This window comes from Caretta caretta, chromosome 6 (assembly GCF_965140235.1).
Source record: "Caretta caretta isolate rCarCar2 chromosome 6, rCarCar1.hap1, whole genome shotgun sequence".
In the NCBI taxonomy this organism is placed as follows: Eukaryota; Metazoa; Chordata; order Testudines; family Cheloniidae; genus Caretta; species Caretta caretta.
Genome location: NC_134211.1, coordinates 74,087,356 through 74,104,584, shown reverse-complemented (window position 1 = coordinate 74,104,584; position 17,229 = coordinate 74,087,356). Strand labels below are relative to the sequence as shown.

At 39.4% G+C, this 17,229-nt stretch overlaps 1 protein-coding gene across 13 annotated transcripts in view; it reads left to right on the top strand.

The window, feature by feature from the left end:
- The first annotated feature begins 1,516 nt into the window (after positions 1–1,516).
- Positions 1,517–17,229, top strand: part of RYR3 (ryanodine receptor 3) — a 564,793-nt gene continuing 549,080 nt past the window's right edge. For all 13 annotated transcript variants that reach the window (XM_075129723.1, XM_075129725.1, XM_075129722.1 and 10 more), the window contains exon 1: positions 1,517–1,742. In XM_075129723.1, coding sequence (XP_074985824.1) covers positions 1,596–1,742 — 147 coding nt within the window. In that variant the 5' untranslated portion in view covers positions 1,517–1,595. The remainder of the gene's footprint in view (positions 1,743–17,229) is intronic.

Genomic DNA, 17,229 nt, shown 5'->3' with positions numbered 1-17,229 from the left:
GTTTTGCTATAGGACCCCACAGAAAACTTGCCCTAGCATAGCAAAAGTACACATTACTGTATGCCAAACCCCACTGTCACTGTAAAAAGACAGAGGAGAGAACACAGCACAAAAGGCTCCCACCTGCTGCTGTCTTCTCAGAGGAACACTGAGTGGCCTGCTTTGATGTCTTTGGGTATGGATGGTAGGCACACTCCTTTCACTGAATTTTCCCATGGATATTTTGCTTCCCTAAGAAACCTTTTGGGAATCCTGGAGAGGTCTCTCTCTTCTCATCTCCCCATTGTGCAGTGAGATGGAACAATGGGAGGAGTGGGTCTCAACCTTCTTTCAAGTGTGGTTGAAACTGAATAACTGATTTCCAGAGCAACAGAAATATTGGCTATATTTGGCATCTGAATATTTTAGGAAGATATTTGACTGCAAGGGATCCAAGTCACCATTTTCATACTGTCCGAATTGGATAGGAACTAGGAGTAATGATCAGGGCTCCAACTGTACCTGAGTACCTCCTTTTGCGGAGGCACTTGCCTGACCAAGTCAGCACATGGCTTTTGAGTTGCCCCTGCGCAATAGGAGCAGGAGACCAACTGTTTCTCCCCCAAAACCCTGCTCTTCCTGGATACCCTTGAAGTTGTAAAGAGAGAGTGAGAGCAAACCCTTGAGGTACCTAGTCCTGAGGTGGGGGAAAGACAGACTGCTATCCAGGCACCCTCTTCCCTGGTTGGTTGCTACGCTTCCTTGAATTAAGGACATAGAAGTCTCATGGTCAGTTTGGACCTGGTACACCTGAACACCCCAAACTTTGAGAAAGTGGTGTTCCAGTTTTATCCCACTCATTTCAGCATTTGCTATGGATGAAATAACACATAAATGCTAAAGATTTTTACATGAGTTTCACTTTAACTTGGATTTCAAGTTATTTTGTTGTATTTTTAACCTAATTGTACCTTATCATTTTTTAACTGAAATATATATATGAGCCACTAATAACATGTTTCAAGTGCACCTTCAGAATGCTTCAGATGAAAACTTTGCAGTCCATAGCATGACTCCGACTGAAAGAGACAGGATGAACAATTACATGTAGTGGCGTTAGACCATTAAATCGTCTTGCCAATTAGACTCTCAGCTGCTTATGCGGAGAAGCAATAAATAGAAGTTAATGTGAACAGGCTGAAAAATCCATTGTCAAAATCAGCTTATGCTATGTGATCTGTATTCCCATCCTTTGATGTATAATCAATAGGTCCAGAGTTGCTGAATTGGTTACGTTCACATGCAAAACTGTAGACCCTAATCTCTGAAAACGGAAATGTGAGCTTTGCTTTTATTAACACTTCACCATTAATCCTGCTCTGGATGGGCATTGATAAGGGGTGGTGGGGGAGAACTACTGATGTATAGAATGTTTTCTGCAATACCTTAACAATAGGTTTTTCTCTAGGGGGCAAAGAGACAGACAGAAAGAAAAGGAATTGTTTGCCGTGGAACTGGAGAAGCGGCGCAGTTGGTTCTGGCAGTGAGGGGGTTGACTGACAGTCTGCAGTGCAGTGGAGTTAGCTGGGCTCCCTATATGGCTGTGGATTAGCTATATGCTAATACCGATAGGAGAAGAGGAGCTGTACCGAGCACAGCAAGCTGCCAGTGGAGGCAATCAGAGTCTTAGCAGAGCTGACTCCTCAAGAGCCATGGCTGAAGGGGGTGAAGGAGGGGAAGATGAAATACAGTTCCTGCGAACTGTGAGTATCGGCTTTTCTGGGTCATGCAGTAGATTGTTTTAGTGTGTCTTGTGTCTGTTCCTGCTATATTGCATTAAAAATGAAATGTTATTTCTGTGTTGGCTTTGCAAAGTGGGAGGCTTGATTTAGTCAGTAAAAATATAATGCTAGAATATGAGCTGTAATAGCATTGGGCAGCCTCAGTGGGTTCTGAATTAAGTCTGCTCAATAGCTTGCCTGGTACCAGGTTGGTACAGGGAGACCTATTTCCGTTGTAATCTGTCTGTGTTTGAAGCGTCCCTATCAACTTTGTACTTGGGTTTCTAAATGGTGCATGCCAAATATCTGACCTCTGAAACTTCTGTATAGGTTAGATTTCACTGACATTAACAGAAGCTTTGCAGATGGGAGAGCCCTGAAATGATGAATAAACCAGGCAAGAATGCCCTCTGGTAACCCTCTTCTAACACAAACACAGGCAGCAACACACTTTTGTGAGGGGAGCATTATACTCCAGAACCGTCTTGGGATATTTTCTCAGTTTAAAGGAGGTTTATTTTAAAAGGAAGAAGGATTTCTTTGGCTAGGAGGTGTTAATTAGTGAAATAGCCTGCACACAATGTAATTTTCTATAAACAGCCCTCACACCATTCTTCCTTAAGGCTTTATACAAACCTAGTGACAACCAATTTGGGCTTTTAAGCAAGCACTGTTCATGCATTAAGTTTGCTAATGGTGGTGGGGAGAGTCCTTTTTCTTAATTCCTTTTTTCACCCAATACTGATACCGTAGTATGTATTAAAGTATAAATGACAGGAGGAAAATCCTGTTGGTTCAAGTGTGTTCCCTCCTCCCACAGCCTTATCACTCCTCATTCATTGCTGAAAATGTTTCAAGAACAGAGAATCCCCAGCATTGGTGATACAACTTTAAAAAGCTAAGATTCCAGACTAGACATGCTCATCACCCAAAATAGATAGTTGCCACACATCACTTCTGGGAGGGTGGTGGCGGCTGCCACTGCTTATGTAAACTGTTAGGTGTGATGAAGTGTCATTGGCACTTCATTGCCTGTGAGAAGTTCATGAAAAAACAGATAGATAGTCTCACTGAAGAATAGTGTTCTTCTGTTTGTCAGAGGGTGCAGATGGATGACAGGAGAGAGATCACTTGATCATTACCAGTTAGGTTCACTCCCTCTGGGGCACCTGGCATTGGCCACTGTCAGTAGACAGGATAGTGGGCTGGGGGGACCTTTGGTCTGACCCAGTATGGCCATTCTTATGTTCCCCCCGACTGCACTCACGCTCCACTGCCATTTGAGGGGGTGCCTCTTTCCCAAGATGTGCCTGATGGATACCTCAGCCTTGGGGAGAAGGTGCTCTTCAGACAGCAAATCTTTGAGTGTCCTTCATCTTTTCACTTTCTAAGATGATTCCTTCACAGAACACCCTTCCTCAGTAACAACATGAAGAGCTTTGCCCCTGTGCAGTTGGGCTGTCTGCCATGTGAGATGGCAGTGACTGCTGCTGTGATCCTTTCTTGCTGTTCAGGGGGACTCTGTCGTGATCCTTTCCAGCTGAGACAGAATGAAGTGCTAAGCACATGGGGGGAGGGGGTAGGCTGTAGAGGAGTGTTTCTTCTCCTTGGCGCTAGAGAACATTATATGGGAAGAAAGCTGCTCCTCTTCATTTGTCAGGACTATGATTACTCCTTTTGCAGTCCCGTGTTCTCCTTGCAGGGCACAAATGCAGCAGCTGCTGCTGTCTCCTCTCCACATAACTGGCTTCCCATTCAAGGAAGTGGGACTTGCTGTTAGACCCTTTCTAGCCCTCGCCTACTGACAGGGAATGATATAATTTTATTAGATAATCTGGTACCAGTGATGAGGGCCATAAAAACTTATGTTATTTACACCTTCTTTTGCCTGAACATTATACTCATGCATGTGCACAGCATAGCAATTCTTATTAAACTATTCATTGCACTTTTTTTTTCTCTGTGGAATTGGATGGCCTATCGGAATCTTTTCCAGACCAAAACTCTTTCATCCAGGATTGGAATCACCTATTGAATGTTCCACAGACTTTCTTCAGAATAGAATCTTCTACTGAATACATCCATCTAAATCAGAAAATTGGACCTACAGTCTTTTTTTTTTTCTGAGTGTGTAGGAGCCCAGTGCGCTGGGGTCACTGTGCACTAGAAGTGTCTCCTTTAGGATGACACATAAAACAGAAGATCAGATCATGTGTGAGCCTTAAATATTGTATGGCATTTAAAGAGCAGCTGTTTTAACTCTGTTGGTCGAGCAAAATTCCATTTTGCTTTTGTAAAGCAGAATCCCCCATGTTTTTCAATTGATATGGTATTCTTCACTTCCAGACAATCTGTTCTGTAGTTTAGCTGTATATCGTTTTAAGACTACAACCTTCCCACACAGAAGTGGCTGCATTTCAATAATGGGTGAAGTAATATCTGTATTCATTTCTAAAATTTGTCCACCTTTTTCATATATATATTGTTTCTGCCCCAAAGAACTTGCAGTCTTTTTGTTCTATGTGTATGTGTTCAGTACCTAGCTGACTGGGGCCATTAAGTGATATGAATAACAGAAATAAATAATTAGACTTACTAATTTAACAGTAACTCTTCATTCCTCTTCTCCCCCCTCCCTCCCAGCTATTATCTAAACATTTTGAAGATGGACTATACATTAAGGATGAAGATGTATTTTCCTCTTGGTCTGTACAGTTACACAGTTGCTACAACCTTCATCTTTTGAGATTTATTTAGTGTTGCCTTTGATAATATTTGGGAATTTCTTCTTTAAATTAGTCTTCAGCTAATGACATCTGCCCCAGCCTTTATTCTGGACACTCAGTAATTTTTGTATGTGTGTGAGACACGTATGTGAAGAGAGCAAGCAAAACAAACATCTGATACGTAACAAGTGTATCTCACAATCTACCACTGTCCTCCAAAGCCCTTCCCCCATACCCTTTTGTTTGTAACATACCACAGGAAGGGGTAACAGATTATAACCACTTGTGTGTATAAAGCACCATGCACTTCTGTGAAACTGTGTATAAATAATGTGAAACAGCATAATTTATCATTATTATGTGTTGAAAGGGTTGGAAAGAACTCACTGTTGGCCAGTGTGGGTTGGTGAGTGAGAGACTGTCAGTTAAGTCTATCCTCAGCACTGATTTTACTGCTGTGATTGAGATTGCCTGTGACTCTTATCCGTTCAATTTTTTTTCTAAACTTCTATCTCACTCTTCTTGTTTCCAAACCAACCAAATATGAGGTAATGTGTTGAGTCAGACAGCATTTATGTTGCTCCATTGAAAATACTCGCATAATAATTTTGTATCAGGGGACTGATGAAAGAAACAAAATGAAAGTAGTTATACTCACATTTAGTGAGTATAGGCCAAACTAATTTTCCAGGTCACAGTCAATGGTGTTGACTGTGGTAAGATTGATAAGTGAGTGTATGGTACATTAATGTACAATACATTGGCATTTTTCTGGACCTCATGCCGCTAAAAATAATTTCCATTCCCCATCCAAATGAATCACAGGTGGATCACAACAAAAATTAGTGATTCTTCTTTCCCAAGTGTAGTGACTTTGCCTTGTTTTCCATGGATCCTTACAGTGTATATACATACACACCTTTTTCCCTCAAACTTATTATAAATTCTAGCTATGGACAGAGAACAATATTTTTTTAATTGTGTATTCTGCTCCTGACTTCAGGTTGCTGTTGTCCTCCAACTCCCCTTATGGCTTCTCTCACTGATATAATTCAGAAGCTTGCAGAAAAAATACACCAGAATACAACCATTACATAAGAACGTATGGGTAGCAAAACTAAATTGCTCCATCTAATGTACTGTGAGTGCAGCAGTCTTCTATTTGTAAAAAAGAAGGTATGGGAGGAGAATTTTATTTAAAGGGTTTCACTCCGCGATCTAGGCTAGAACACTTGGGGCTGATTTTTCAGAAGTTTACTCAGGTACATGTTGTACACATTTGCATAGCTAGTTGCACATAGTAGAAATAATTGTGCACAATAGTGATCTTTCATGTATCTCACTAATTATTTGGATGTACAATTACAGCTCCCAGTCAAGATCATTGCACATTTACCCACCTAAACTCTTGAATATCAAGTGCTAGATTTCTACTGTCCGGGTGCAGAAAGAGAGATGGACATGAGTCTCCGAATTAGTTGTAAGAAATTAATATCTAGAATCAATGTACTGTACTTTAGTCCTTCTCTAACTCTTGGTATTAGCCAAGTTTAGCCAGTGTTTATTATTAGAAAAAATAACCATAGCTTTAAAGAGTATACTATAGCATTACACTTTGCTCCTGATTAATGTTGTGTAAAGACCATTCCTTTTGGAAAAGCCTAGCAGATGTAGTCTTATCAGATCTGCGTCCCTGGTGATACTGCAGTGTAAGTATGAAACATTAAAACAATCCATCTGCCACAGAGCAGCTTAATATCTCATATTCCATACTAATTATTTTGTTCACTCCTGCATGCTGGTCTCCATTTTCAAATATTTAACAGAGATATGAGAGGCTTTGATTCGCCATATGACAGAGTGGCTGCTCATACTTTGCTAACCAGTTTGATATTTCTGAGCAGGGATGTACCCAGGAATTTCAGAAGTGCTTGACTACTAGGGAGAGGTCTTTGACAACAGTCAGTCTCATAACTGAAGATTTCAGCAAGCTGCACCCAGAAGTTACAAACATAGGGCTATGAGGAAGCACATCACAGGTGGGGCAGCCTGAAAGAAAGGAGATAAAGCGGGCTTTTGTCATCTTTCTGCTCCCCCGATTATGGAATGCTGCAGGGGCTGAAACAGCTCCCAGTGTAAGTTAGAGCAGCCTCTCTGGTTATTAACAGCATTCCCAAAGCTACATATGGTCTATGCAGCAGACCAGTATCACCATAGCACCCAGTACTACAAGAGTGCCCCCTCCAACTCTCAGCATCCACCCCAACAAAACCCATATGCCAGGCCTTTTGAGGGTGGGGAGGAGTGTAGGACCAAATGAAGTGGAATTCTCCCACAGCTCCTTTAGCTCCTGTATAGCCCTTTTATGGCTATACAAGAGCTATATATTTCCCCTTCCTTTTCCTGCTCTATATTTCCTTTTCCTTTTCCTAACCCTTTTCCTTTGTAGAGTTTTATATATATTCTGTTATTTTATATATATAAAGTCCAACTCTTCTGTCTTCCATTAACTGTTAGACTTTATTTCTGGTATTTTCTAACTTTAAAGATACTCTATCAGTATACACTACTGTACCTCCACCAAGCCACTTTCTAGTCTACTTTCCCCCTCCCTTTTGGTTTCTACCACAGAAATAACACCCAATTCTATCTGCTTCTTTGCACCAAGCTACTCAACCTCCTGCGCATCTCTCCCTCCAAATAGTATTGCCCCAGCTGCTCCTATTTCTGCCCACCCATTGAGCTACCTCTCCAGGTCCCTTAACGTATCCTTCACACAAAATCCTACTCATAAAATCTTCTAATCTGGTCATCAAAAGGAAATTTCCAACTGCATCAGCTGTGCTATTCAGCAGCCAAGAAACTGATGACTCGTACTGATTCATTGATATAGGAAAATGTCCTTGCAACCAGACTACATCCTATTATGGGCGGGAGGATGGTTATGACATATGATTGACTTCACCAGTGCTGCTATTGCACAGCATGTACCCTAGTACAGTGTCAGTGTTGCTTCTGATGGAATCTGAGGTGATAAGGTAGGAATTTTTTGTAATATTTTTATGAATCCTGTATGTGCCTCAGTTTCCCCATGTGGTGCATTGTTACCTAGAAGGGTGGGAGAGGACTGGTTGTTCACAGGGCAGGCCGAGAGACATAGGTATGGGTGTTGCCTAGCAGTCAGGGCCTTAGTCTCTATATCAGTGGAGCATCTGAGAAGACAATGGCAAATTCAATTGCCAGGAAATTGACACCTAGCAACCAGTGACCCAAAGGGATATGGACTTGCCCGCTTCTCCTTAGGAGCTGAACAACAACCCCCAGTTCAAGATCCAAGGACTGGCGAGATATGAGGTGGGCGATAAGAGCTGGCTGCTGGAAGGAGTTGAGGATCTCCCCTGGAGTCTGACAAAGGAAGTCAGACTGAGGCAAGGGGTTCACTACATCTTGGCTGGGCTCGGGGCTAACCTGAATGGACTATACTTTAACCTTCAGTTCTGTATATTATCCTAAGGACTTCCTAAGCTGCATTCCAGTTAATGAATAAACCTTAGAGTTTTGTGAGTGTGTCACTGGAAATGCTTGTTGAGGTGCATTAATCCCTGAAGAGTGTACAAGTCTCCATTAGGAGTCTATCTCAGTTGGACTTGCTGAACAGAGCTCATTGTGTGAAGCACAAGTTCTGAAGACCCAGAGATCCAGTCTAAGGAGGCAGTGAAGCCACATGACTTACCCTGGAGGAAGAGTGAGACCCTTGGGGGGCCTGGCATACTGCAGGGGTTCCTCTTAGACACTATTCCAAAACTGGGGCCATAGCATCAATCCTGTGGAACTGTGACATCCAGTCAGCCTTTCTGCTATTAGTTAAAATTCTTTTCAAGGCATTGGAAACCTGAGTATCATCCCTCTCAAACTGTGTAAAGCCCCCTGTTTCTAGCCTTGGAGAACCCTGAAACATGAGCCTTCAGAGCGGTTAAATTCTTACATATAGAAAATTGCCACTGCTCCAGGGTTGAATTGTGTCAGTCCAGACAGCAGTAATCTTGGGCTTCAGGCAGGTTTAATTCTTTGAGGAAATTCCACAATGGGGTTGGGGGGGAAGGAGGAAAACTTTCAGTTTGATGTGATTTAATAAGAGGGCAGCAGTTTGAAGCTGGTTAATGTTTTGGAAATAGAACTGGGCAATATTTTTTTTTTTGAAACATTTGAAATGTTTGTTTGGCCCAACAATTTTTTCTTTCATTTCAGCAAGAATTAAAAAAACTGTTCACTTCAAAACTAATTGGATTTTTCAGTTTGGCCTATGAACCAAAAAAAATCAGTTATTTGCTCACCTTTATTTGAAATGTTATAATTCATCTGGAGGAAAGATGGATTAGTGGGCAGAAACCAAGGGAGGCAGTCTTACTTAGACTGTAAACTCTTTGGGTCCAGTCTGTCTTTCTGCTGTGTATTTGTACAGCACCTAGCACAACAGGACCCTGGTCCATGACTCAGGCACCCAGGCACTATGGTACTACAAACAACAAAAATAAAAGAAGCATGCTAAAGTCAAACTGTATTCATTGACTATAACATGGATCACACCTCTACATGTGTGGTGTGTGTGTGTATATGCAAATAGGGTTGCTGTTGTCCACTCCTAAACAAATACTATAAATACAAGAAATCGTGACTAAAGGTTCTTTCAGAGTTTAGAAGTCAATTTCTCCACATATTTCAGTTAATACTCACATGTAAGAATGAATAAGAAAGGAATTTCACTATTCAACCTTAACTTGATCACTTAACATTACTGTTTCTCATCATATTTACTTTAGGTAATGATTTGAGAACTACCCACGAGAGCTTTATTTCCTCCCTTCACCCCCCCGGAAATTATTCAATTTTAAGACAGGTGCTCTGCTGACTCTAGGGTCAAAAAGGAAAATCCTCCCACCCACCCACCCACACAACAGTGTACAGTCAATGTATTATTTCAATGTTCCACCTTCTACTGAGGCATCAGGTATGGTTCATGGGCAGAGAATCTGATATTGGAGTTTATGGATTGATGATCTGATCTGGAATAATAAATCTTGCACAGCACCTAATTGTAGAATAATTGGTTTCCAAGGACCCTAGGAATTATTGTATTAAAGAATAAACATAGATGCCATTTAACATAACTTCAAGTAGGTAGTTAAAACATGTCCTAGTTCATAGACAAATTGCTTAATGTTTAGCAAAGTTGTAAGGAATCATCCTAAAAGTAACTTAATTAAACAAACACTCGCTTAGATATTATACTATACCAATAGCAGGGAAAAGTAAAAATAGAAATGTATGAACTTATTACTCAATAACTTATCAATTAAGAAAATGAAATGTCACCAATTTTCAAATTATTCTGAATTTTTTTTCATTTTGAAAAAAAAAATCAGAACATCTCTAATTTGGGAAAGAATTACTTTCAAATTAATTAATTATTAAGCCTGAAAAGGGAATAAAAAATGTGTGATTAAAAATTAATCTTGATTAATCGTGTGATTAATCACGCTGTTAAACAATAATACCATTTATTTAAATATTTTTGGGTGTTTTCTACATTTTCAAATATATTAATTTCAATTACAACACAGAATACAAAGTGTACAGTGCTCACTTGATATTTATTTTTATTACAAATATTTGCACTGTAAAAATACAAAAGAAATAGTATTTTTCAATTCACTTAATACAAGTATTGTAGTGCAATCTCTTTATCATGAAAGTTGAATTTACAAATGTAAAATTATGTACAAAAAATCCTGCATTCAAAAACAAAACAATGTAAAATTTTAGAGCCTACAAGTCCACTCATTCCTACTTCTTGGTCAGCCAGTCACTCAGACAAACAAGCTTGTTTACATTTGCAGGAGATAATGCTGCCTGCTTCTGGGAGGCGTGGTAGATACACTGGAGGAGTATACACTGAGGGGAGGGGAGGAAATAAAACTGGGAGGAGAGGCAGATACGCTGGAGGCTAGGGATAGGATACAGAGGGACCTAGACAAATTAGAGGATTGGGTCAAAAGAAATCTGAGGAGGTTCAACAAGAACAAATGCAGAATCCTGCACCTAGGACAGAAGAATCCCATGCACTGCTGCTGACTAGGGACCGAATGGCTAGGCAGCAGTTCTGCAGAAAAGGACGAGAAGCTGGATATGAGTCAACAGTGTGCCCTTGTTGCCAAGAAGGCTAACGGCATTTTGGGCTGTATAAATAGGGGCATTGGCAGCAGATCGAGGGATGTAATCATTCCCCTCTATTCGACATTGGTGAGGCCTCATCTGGAGTACTGTGTCCAGTTTTGGGCCCCACACTGCAAGAAGGATGTGGAAAAATTGGAAAGAGTCCAGTGGAGGGCAACAAAAATGATTAGGGGGCTGGAGCACGAGACTTATGAGGAGAGGCTGAGGGAAGTGGGATTGTTCTGCAGAAGAGAAGAATGAGGGGGGATTTGATAGCTGCTTTCAACTACCTGAAAGGGGGTTCCAAAGAGGATGGATCTAGACTGTTCTCAGTGGTAGCAGATGACAGAACAAGGAGTAATGGTCTAAAGTTGCAGTGGGGAGGGTTAGGTTGGATGTTAGGAAAAACTTTTTCACTAGGAGGGTGGTGAAGCACTGGAATGGGTTACCTAGGGAGGTGGTGGAATCTTCTTTCTTAGAGGTTTTCAAGGTCAGTCTTGACAAAGCCTTGTCTGGGATGATTTAGTTGGGGATTGGTCCTGCTTTGAGCAGGGGGTTGGACTAGATGACCTCCTGAGGTCCCTTCCAACCCTGATATTCTATGATTCTTTGATTCTTGTTTACAATGTCACCTGAAGTGAGAATAGGTGTTCGCATGGCACTATTGTAGCCAGCGTCACAAGATATTTACATGCCAGATGCACTAAAGATTCATATGTCCCTTCATGCTTCAACCACCATTCCAGAGGACATGCATCTATGCTGATGACGGGTTCTGCTCGATAACTATTCAAAACAGTGCAGGCCATTGCATGTTCATTTTCATCATCTGAGTCAGATGCCACCAGCAGAAAGTTGATTTTCTTTTTTGGTGGTTCAGGTTCTGTAGTTTCTGCATCTGAGTGTTGCTCTTTTAAGACTTTTGAAAGCATGCTCCACATCTTATCCCTCTCAGATTTTGGAAGGCACTTCAGAGTCTTAAACCTTGGGTTGAGTGCTATATCTATCCTTAGAAATCTCACATTGGTACCTTCTTTGCGTTTTGTGAAATCTGCAATGAAAGTGTTATTAAAATGAACGTGTCCTGGGTCATCATCTGAGACTGCTATAACATGAAATATATGGCGGAATGTGGGTAAAAAAGATCAGGAGGTGTACAGTTCATAGAATCGTAGAATATCAGGGTTGGAAGGGACATCAGGAAGTCATCTAGTCCAACCCCCAAGGAGTTCAGCCACAAATTTAATTAATGCATTATTTTTGTAATGATCATCGTCAGCATGGAATCATGTCATCTGGAATGGTGGCTGAAGCATGAAGGCGCATACGAATGTTTAGCATATCTGGAATGTAAATACCTTGCAATGCCGGCTGCAGAAGTGCCATGTGACTGAATGCCAGTTCTCACTTTGAGGTGACGTAAATAAGAAGTGGGCAGCATTATCTCCTGTAAATGTAAACCAACTTGTTTGTCTTAGTGGCTGGCTGACCGAGAAGTAGGACTGACTGGACGTGTAGGCTCTAAAGTTTTATGTTGTTTTGTTTTTGAGTGCAGTTATGTAACAAAAAAAAAATCTACATTTGTAAATTGCATTTTCATGATAAAGAGATTGCACTATGGTACTTGTATGAGGTGAACTGAAAAATACTATTTCTTTTGTCATTTTTACAGTACAAATATTTGTAATAAAAATAATATAAAGTGAGCACTATACACTTTGTATTCTGTGTTGTAATTGAAGTAAATATATTTGAAAATATAGAAAAACATCCAAAATATTTAATAAATGTCAATTGGGATTCTATTGTTTAACACTGCGATTAAAACAGCGATTAATTTTTTTAGCGCAATTATTTTTTTGAGTTAATCCCGTGAGTTAACTGCAATTAATCGACAGCCCTACTAATTACATATGAGCATTAGCCACAACTAGGTTCAAAATCCATATTCAGATTTTGGATGTTTCAAAATTCAGGGGGCGTTTGAATGTAGAGTTTTGGTTTTGACTCATCACTGAAGTGCTTTTCAAAAAATAATTTGTACTTTTTTTAAAGGTACTTTAGTATAGATTTACAATAGACCATAATTCCAGTCCTTCCTATGAAGGAAATGAAGCAACATCACACAGAAGTTCATTGTGTTGAAATCTACATAGTAATCACTAAAACCAAAGACTCTACACTTTTTCCCCTCCTCTACCCTACCCCACCCTCTGATATCCTGCCTGGTATCAGGCAGGATTTTTCATTTTGCCAGTAAACAACTTTGTATTCAATGGCATCTTTTGCTTTCCTCCTAACCTTCCAGTATTGACCACTGCAGGACACTGCACTTGATGAATCAGTGATGTGATGCAGTTTTGCAAGTCTACTCCAATTGGGTCAGTCTGTATCAGGTAAAAAAGTACAAGGTACCTAGCCTCAGGTGAAGCCAGCATCCTGTATGCTTTTAGTCCTCCTTTCCCCCCATTTTAGACTTTCAATAATCTAACATTTTAAATCTGTATATAAAATATTATGAATCGAATATATTCCCTCAGGATGAAATAAGAGGATTGTCTATAGCTGTGCTTTAAGATTTGATTCCCAATGGAAGAAGCAACTATTCACCATCCAATGTGTACGGTTTCTAGCCTGATTAATGGGCAACAAGTTTGACAGGTAACTTGACAAACCCACTGTAGAGAAAAAGCAAGCAGATGAGCAGAGCTTTACATTTATAAATAAGAGGATACTTAATTGTTTCAGCCAGACCAAGCTCAGGTCATTCTCTCCTCTTTAGGGCTTCTTTAGCTACTAACTTAGTCAAAAAGTCCTATTGATTGAAATAGAAGTTTGAGCAATAAATACTGACTTAGGATTTTTAGAATGAAATTTCCTCCCCTCCCCATGTGCAGAGAGCCAATACAAGGCATATGCACTACTTACGTCCCACCTTCTGCACAGTGGTGATTTTCACCCTAAGCAAACAACGAGAGCTTGTCCGTGACATTCCTACAATTTCATAGAAGGCAGCAAGTTGATTGCCTGATCTCAGTGCTTCTCACTAATCCCCTGCCATGTTAACTGGGTATGATTCATATTGAAACCCAGCTGTGAATATTGCTTCTTGCTCGGTTCCCATGACAATGCTATGGTCATCTGCAAATTCTGCCAGATGCATTGGGAACAGACTAAAAAAAAAAAAAATAACGAGGGGGTGGGGAGGGAAGACTTAGTGTGGAATAATAAAACCTGACATGGATTATAAAGAAATGCATTAAAATCAAGGACAGGACACAATTTAAAGGTTATGGACCACCCTCCACTCTCATTTCTGTACCCTGATATAAAACATGGATATTCCCAAATGGCACTGGATAATGATGGAAGTCTCTTGTGAAGACTTAGTATAGATACTAAAAGTGTGGCCCAATTTAAAAAGAATTACAAAGCCAAATGCTCTTTGAAAGAGGCATAACCACAGGAAACCATGATAGTAAGGGAACTGTAGCCTAACCAATATTTGGTCTTATCTGGCAGAGAGAATGCGGAGCCCTATCACATTATCCCTTTCGAGCTTTGTTAGACTCTTATTTGCTCAGATGACTATGTAAAAAAGCCACCAGGCAAATGTCCATTTCCTTATGCTTTTATTAACTAGTCCTGTTGAAACACATTTGGAAGATACAGTTTTATTTAAACCCAACAGCAGCTTTAACCTACTTAGAAGAACCTTGAAAATTAAGTACAGCATAAGCGTTTGGCAAGAGTTTGAGCATTTTGTATAAGGTACTGAGCATCCTCAACTCACATTGATTTCATAGCCTACATTGACATAGTTGCTTATTCGTATCAGGCCACTCGTTTCTTTAATTCCTCTGTGCCAATAACTGTTGCAGAAGTTTGAGCAAGTATGCAACTGTAATATAAGTCTTGCTGAAATCAACAGCAATTTTCTTTTTAACTGCTCCATTTTAAGCAATGAAAGGTCTTTTATTAAGTAAACCACTTTTGCATACTATAAATATCATAACTTGAACCCAACAAAATTAGCATCAAGATGTGTTGCAAAACTGTAAACACAATCTAAGTTTGTCTTCTCTTTTGTATGTTGGGGATGTAATTGAACTCTCCTTGAATGATACTACATTACATTTTAATATACCACGCACAAGCAATTATTTTGTCTAATACATCTAAACATACCTTCTTGGTCAGAGGAAACTATTAAATACTAAATTGCAATGCTCAAATTAAAATGTAAACCAAAGACTATTTAAAAAACAAAAGGAAACAATTACAGTTAAGGACATAGTGTAAATTGTAACTTTGAGTGTCATAGTGGCTTTTTCTCTCTCAAATTTAAGTAGCTTTAAAGTTTGATTTTTACTAGATTTAATTTTTGTTTAATTAAACACTGTCAGAAAATCCTGCAGTTGGAAAATGATTGACATTTTGGTTCTTTTTTTTTTTTTACTTACTTTTGTAGCAGTCCTGATTCATTTAAAAAAAAAATTTGATACAGCTGGCTTTTTACGTTACTGGGTGATGCCTGCATTCATGATGGGAAGGGATTGAATCATCACAGAGAAATTTTTAAAAGTTGCAAGGTAAGGGAGGAAACTTCTTGATATATTCATGGTTTTACCTAAAGAACACATTTACCTAATTCCTTGTAAAGTGAAATAAAGATCTTAGAGGACATCTGGAAAGTATTAGTTTTTGCCATAATTGTAGAGAATGATGACTAGTATTTAATGCATCACTATCAAAGAACAACTCCATGTAAAATGCACTTTTTCACAGAGTATTGAGTGCAGTCTTTTTCATGGAAAATGTATTTTAAAATTTGCTTCTAGAGATTCTGGTAATAGTTTAGTATATAGACCAAACAGGGATACTAGATTGTTGGTATAAAAAGGAATCGGATTTTTTGAATGTGTGAAGTAGAGTTTATATATTAGGCATGTTAGAGGAGTGTGACAGTTTTTATGCAGGTGGATAGTGAGTCTTTGGTACCTGCCAATAGAATGGAATGGCTCTCTGATGGAAAGGTCTGAAGTTTGACCAGCTGCTTTGTATTTGTGTTCATCTTCTCAGTATGAAGTGTATGTTGTTTAAAATGACTACACAGATTAATCTGCAGAGTTGCAAACTGTTGCTGACCAGATGTTGGAACCCTGCAGGGAACTGCACACCAATTATAGTTGACTCACTGAAACAGGTGTGACTCATTAGACTTCATCCTCAGAATAAGGGATGAGAGAATAGCTCTCTGGTAGAGGGGGCTAGTATGAAACAAATGCTCCCTGGAAGTAGCCAAACCAGTGGACAAGCCTTAGGCTGGGTTCATGTAGTGTTCTTTTGGAATTACTTTTTGTTAGTAAAGTCAGATGTAAGAATGGGATGTTTGAGGCCCTTTTTTTTTTTAAAGCCCCATGATTGTGTACCTCCTTTTGGAAGGCAAGTGGGGACTGCCAAGCTACTCTACCTCATACCTGACAGAAGATTTTGCAATGCTGTTTTGTATACCAACTGCAGTCTGATATACACTGTTTGCAATATCAGTGAAATGCAATAATCAGCAAATTGAATGGAGAACTAGCAGCAGGAAGAATTTTTCTGGTTCAAGTTGTAGCCTTTACATTGCAACAAGGGATTGGCCAGGTTTATTTAACTACATGAGGAAAAGGTAAGAGTGTAGCCTTATGGCAGTATAAAAATGCCAGATTTGAAATAATAAAATATGCAATTTCAAAATTGGGAAGATAAATTTACATTGATAGAATTCATGCTTGTACAGAAGTCTGCAACAAGGTTGAAAATTTTTTGTTTTTTTTTTAAATCTCTTCTGTAAAACAACTTGGAATTTATTTACTCATTAAACTTAACCAGCTTTTTTCACTTTATCTGCATGACTTTAACCTGTTCTTTCATGAAAACTCTGAAGTTAACAAAATGTTCTTTCTGTAATCCACACCACTCTAAATAAACTACTAAGGAGATTAATAATTTAGGGACTAAGTAACAAGATTTTGTGGAGCAAAATTTTAAAGCCTAAGATCTATTCTCCCATTTTATGTGCAAAATTTCTGCTGCAAAATATGTACCTGCATTTTTGTATCTACAAAACAAATCTGAGTATGTGTGTTCCTCTGTGGATGCAAGTCAGGCAGCTAACAAGGTAGTCATGAGCATGTACCCAGGTTTGCACTTGAATCCATTTTGTGAGTGCAGAACTGCAAGTGTAATTTAGGCCTGCAAAAGGACAGTCACCTTTGTGAAAATTTGCCCCCCATATCTTAATATCTATGAATATATATATATATGAATTGGTATGGATTTGTCTTGTCACAGGCTGTAAAAACCTTATTCTTGAGTGAATTTGAATACCATTAGAAGACTGAATGCACAATCTTCCTCAGTTAAACACAAATTTATGAAACTGTCTTGAAGACTGTAATATAAACTTTCTGTAAACACCTGGTTTTGGGAAAGTTCTAAATGATTGGGAATGAGCTATACGTTGTACAGTTGCCAGTTTGATG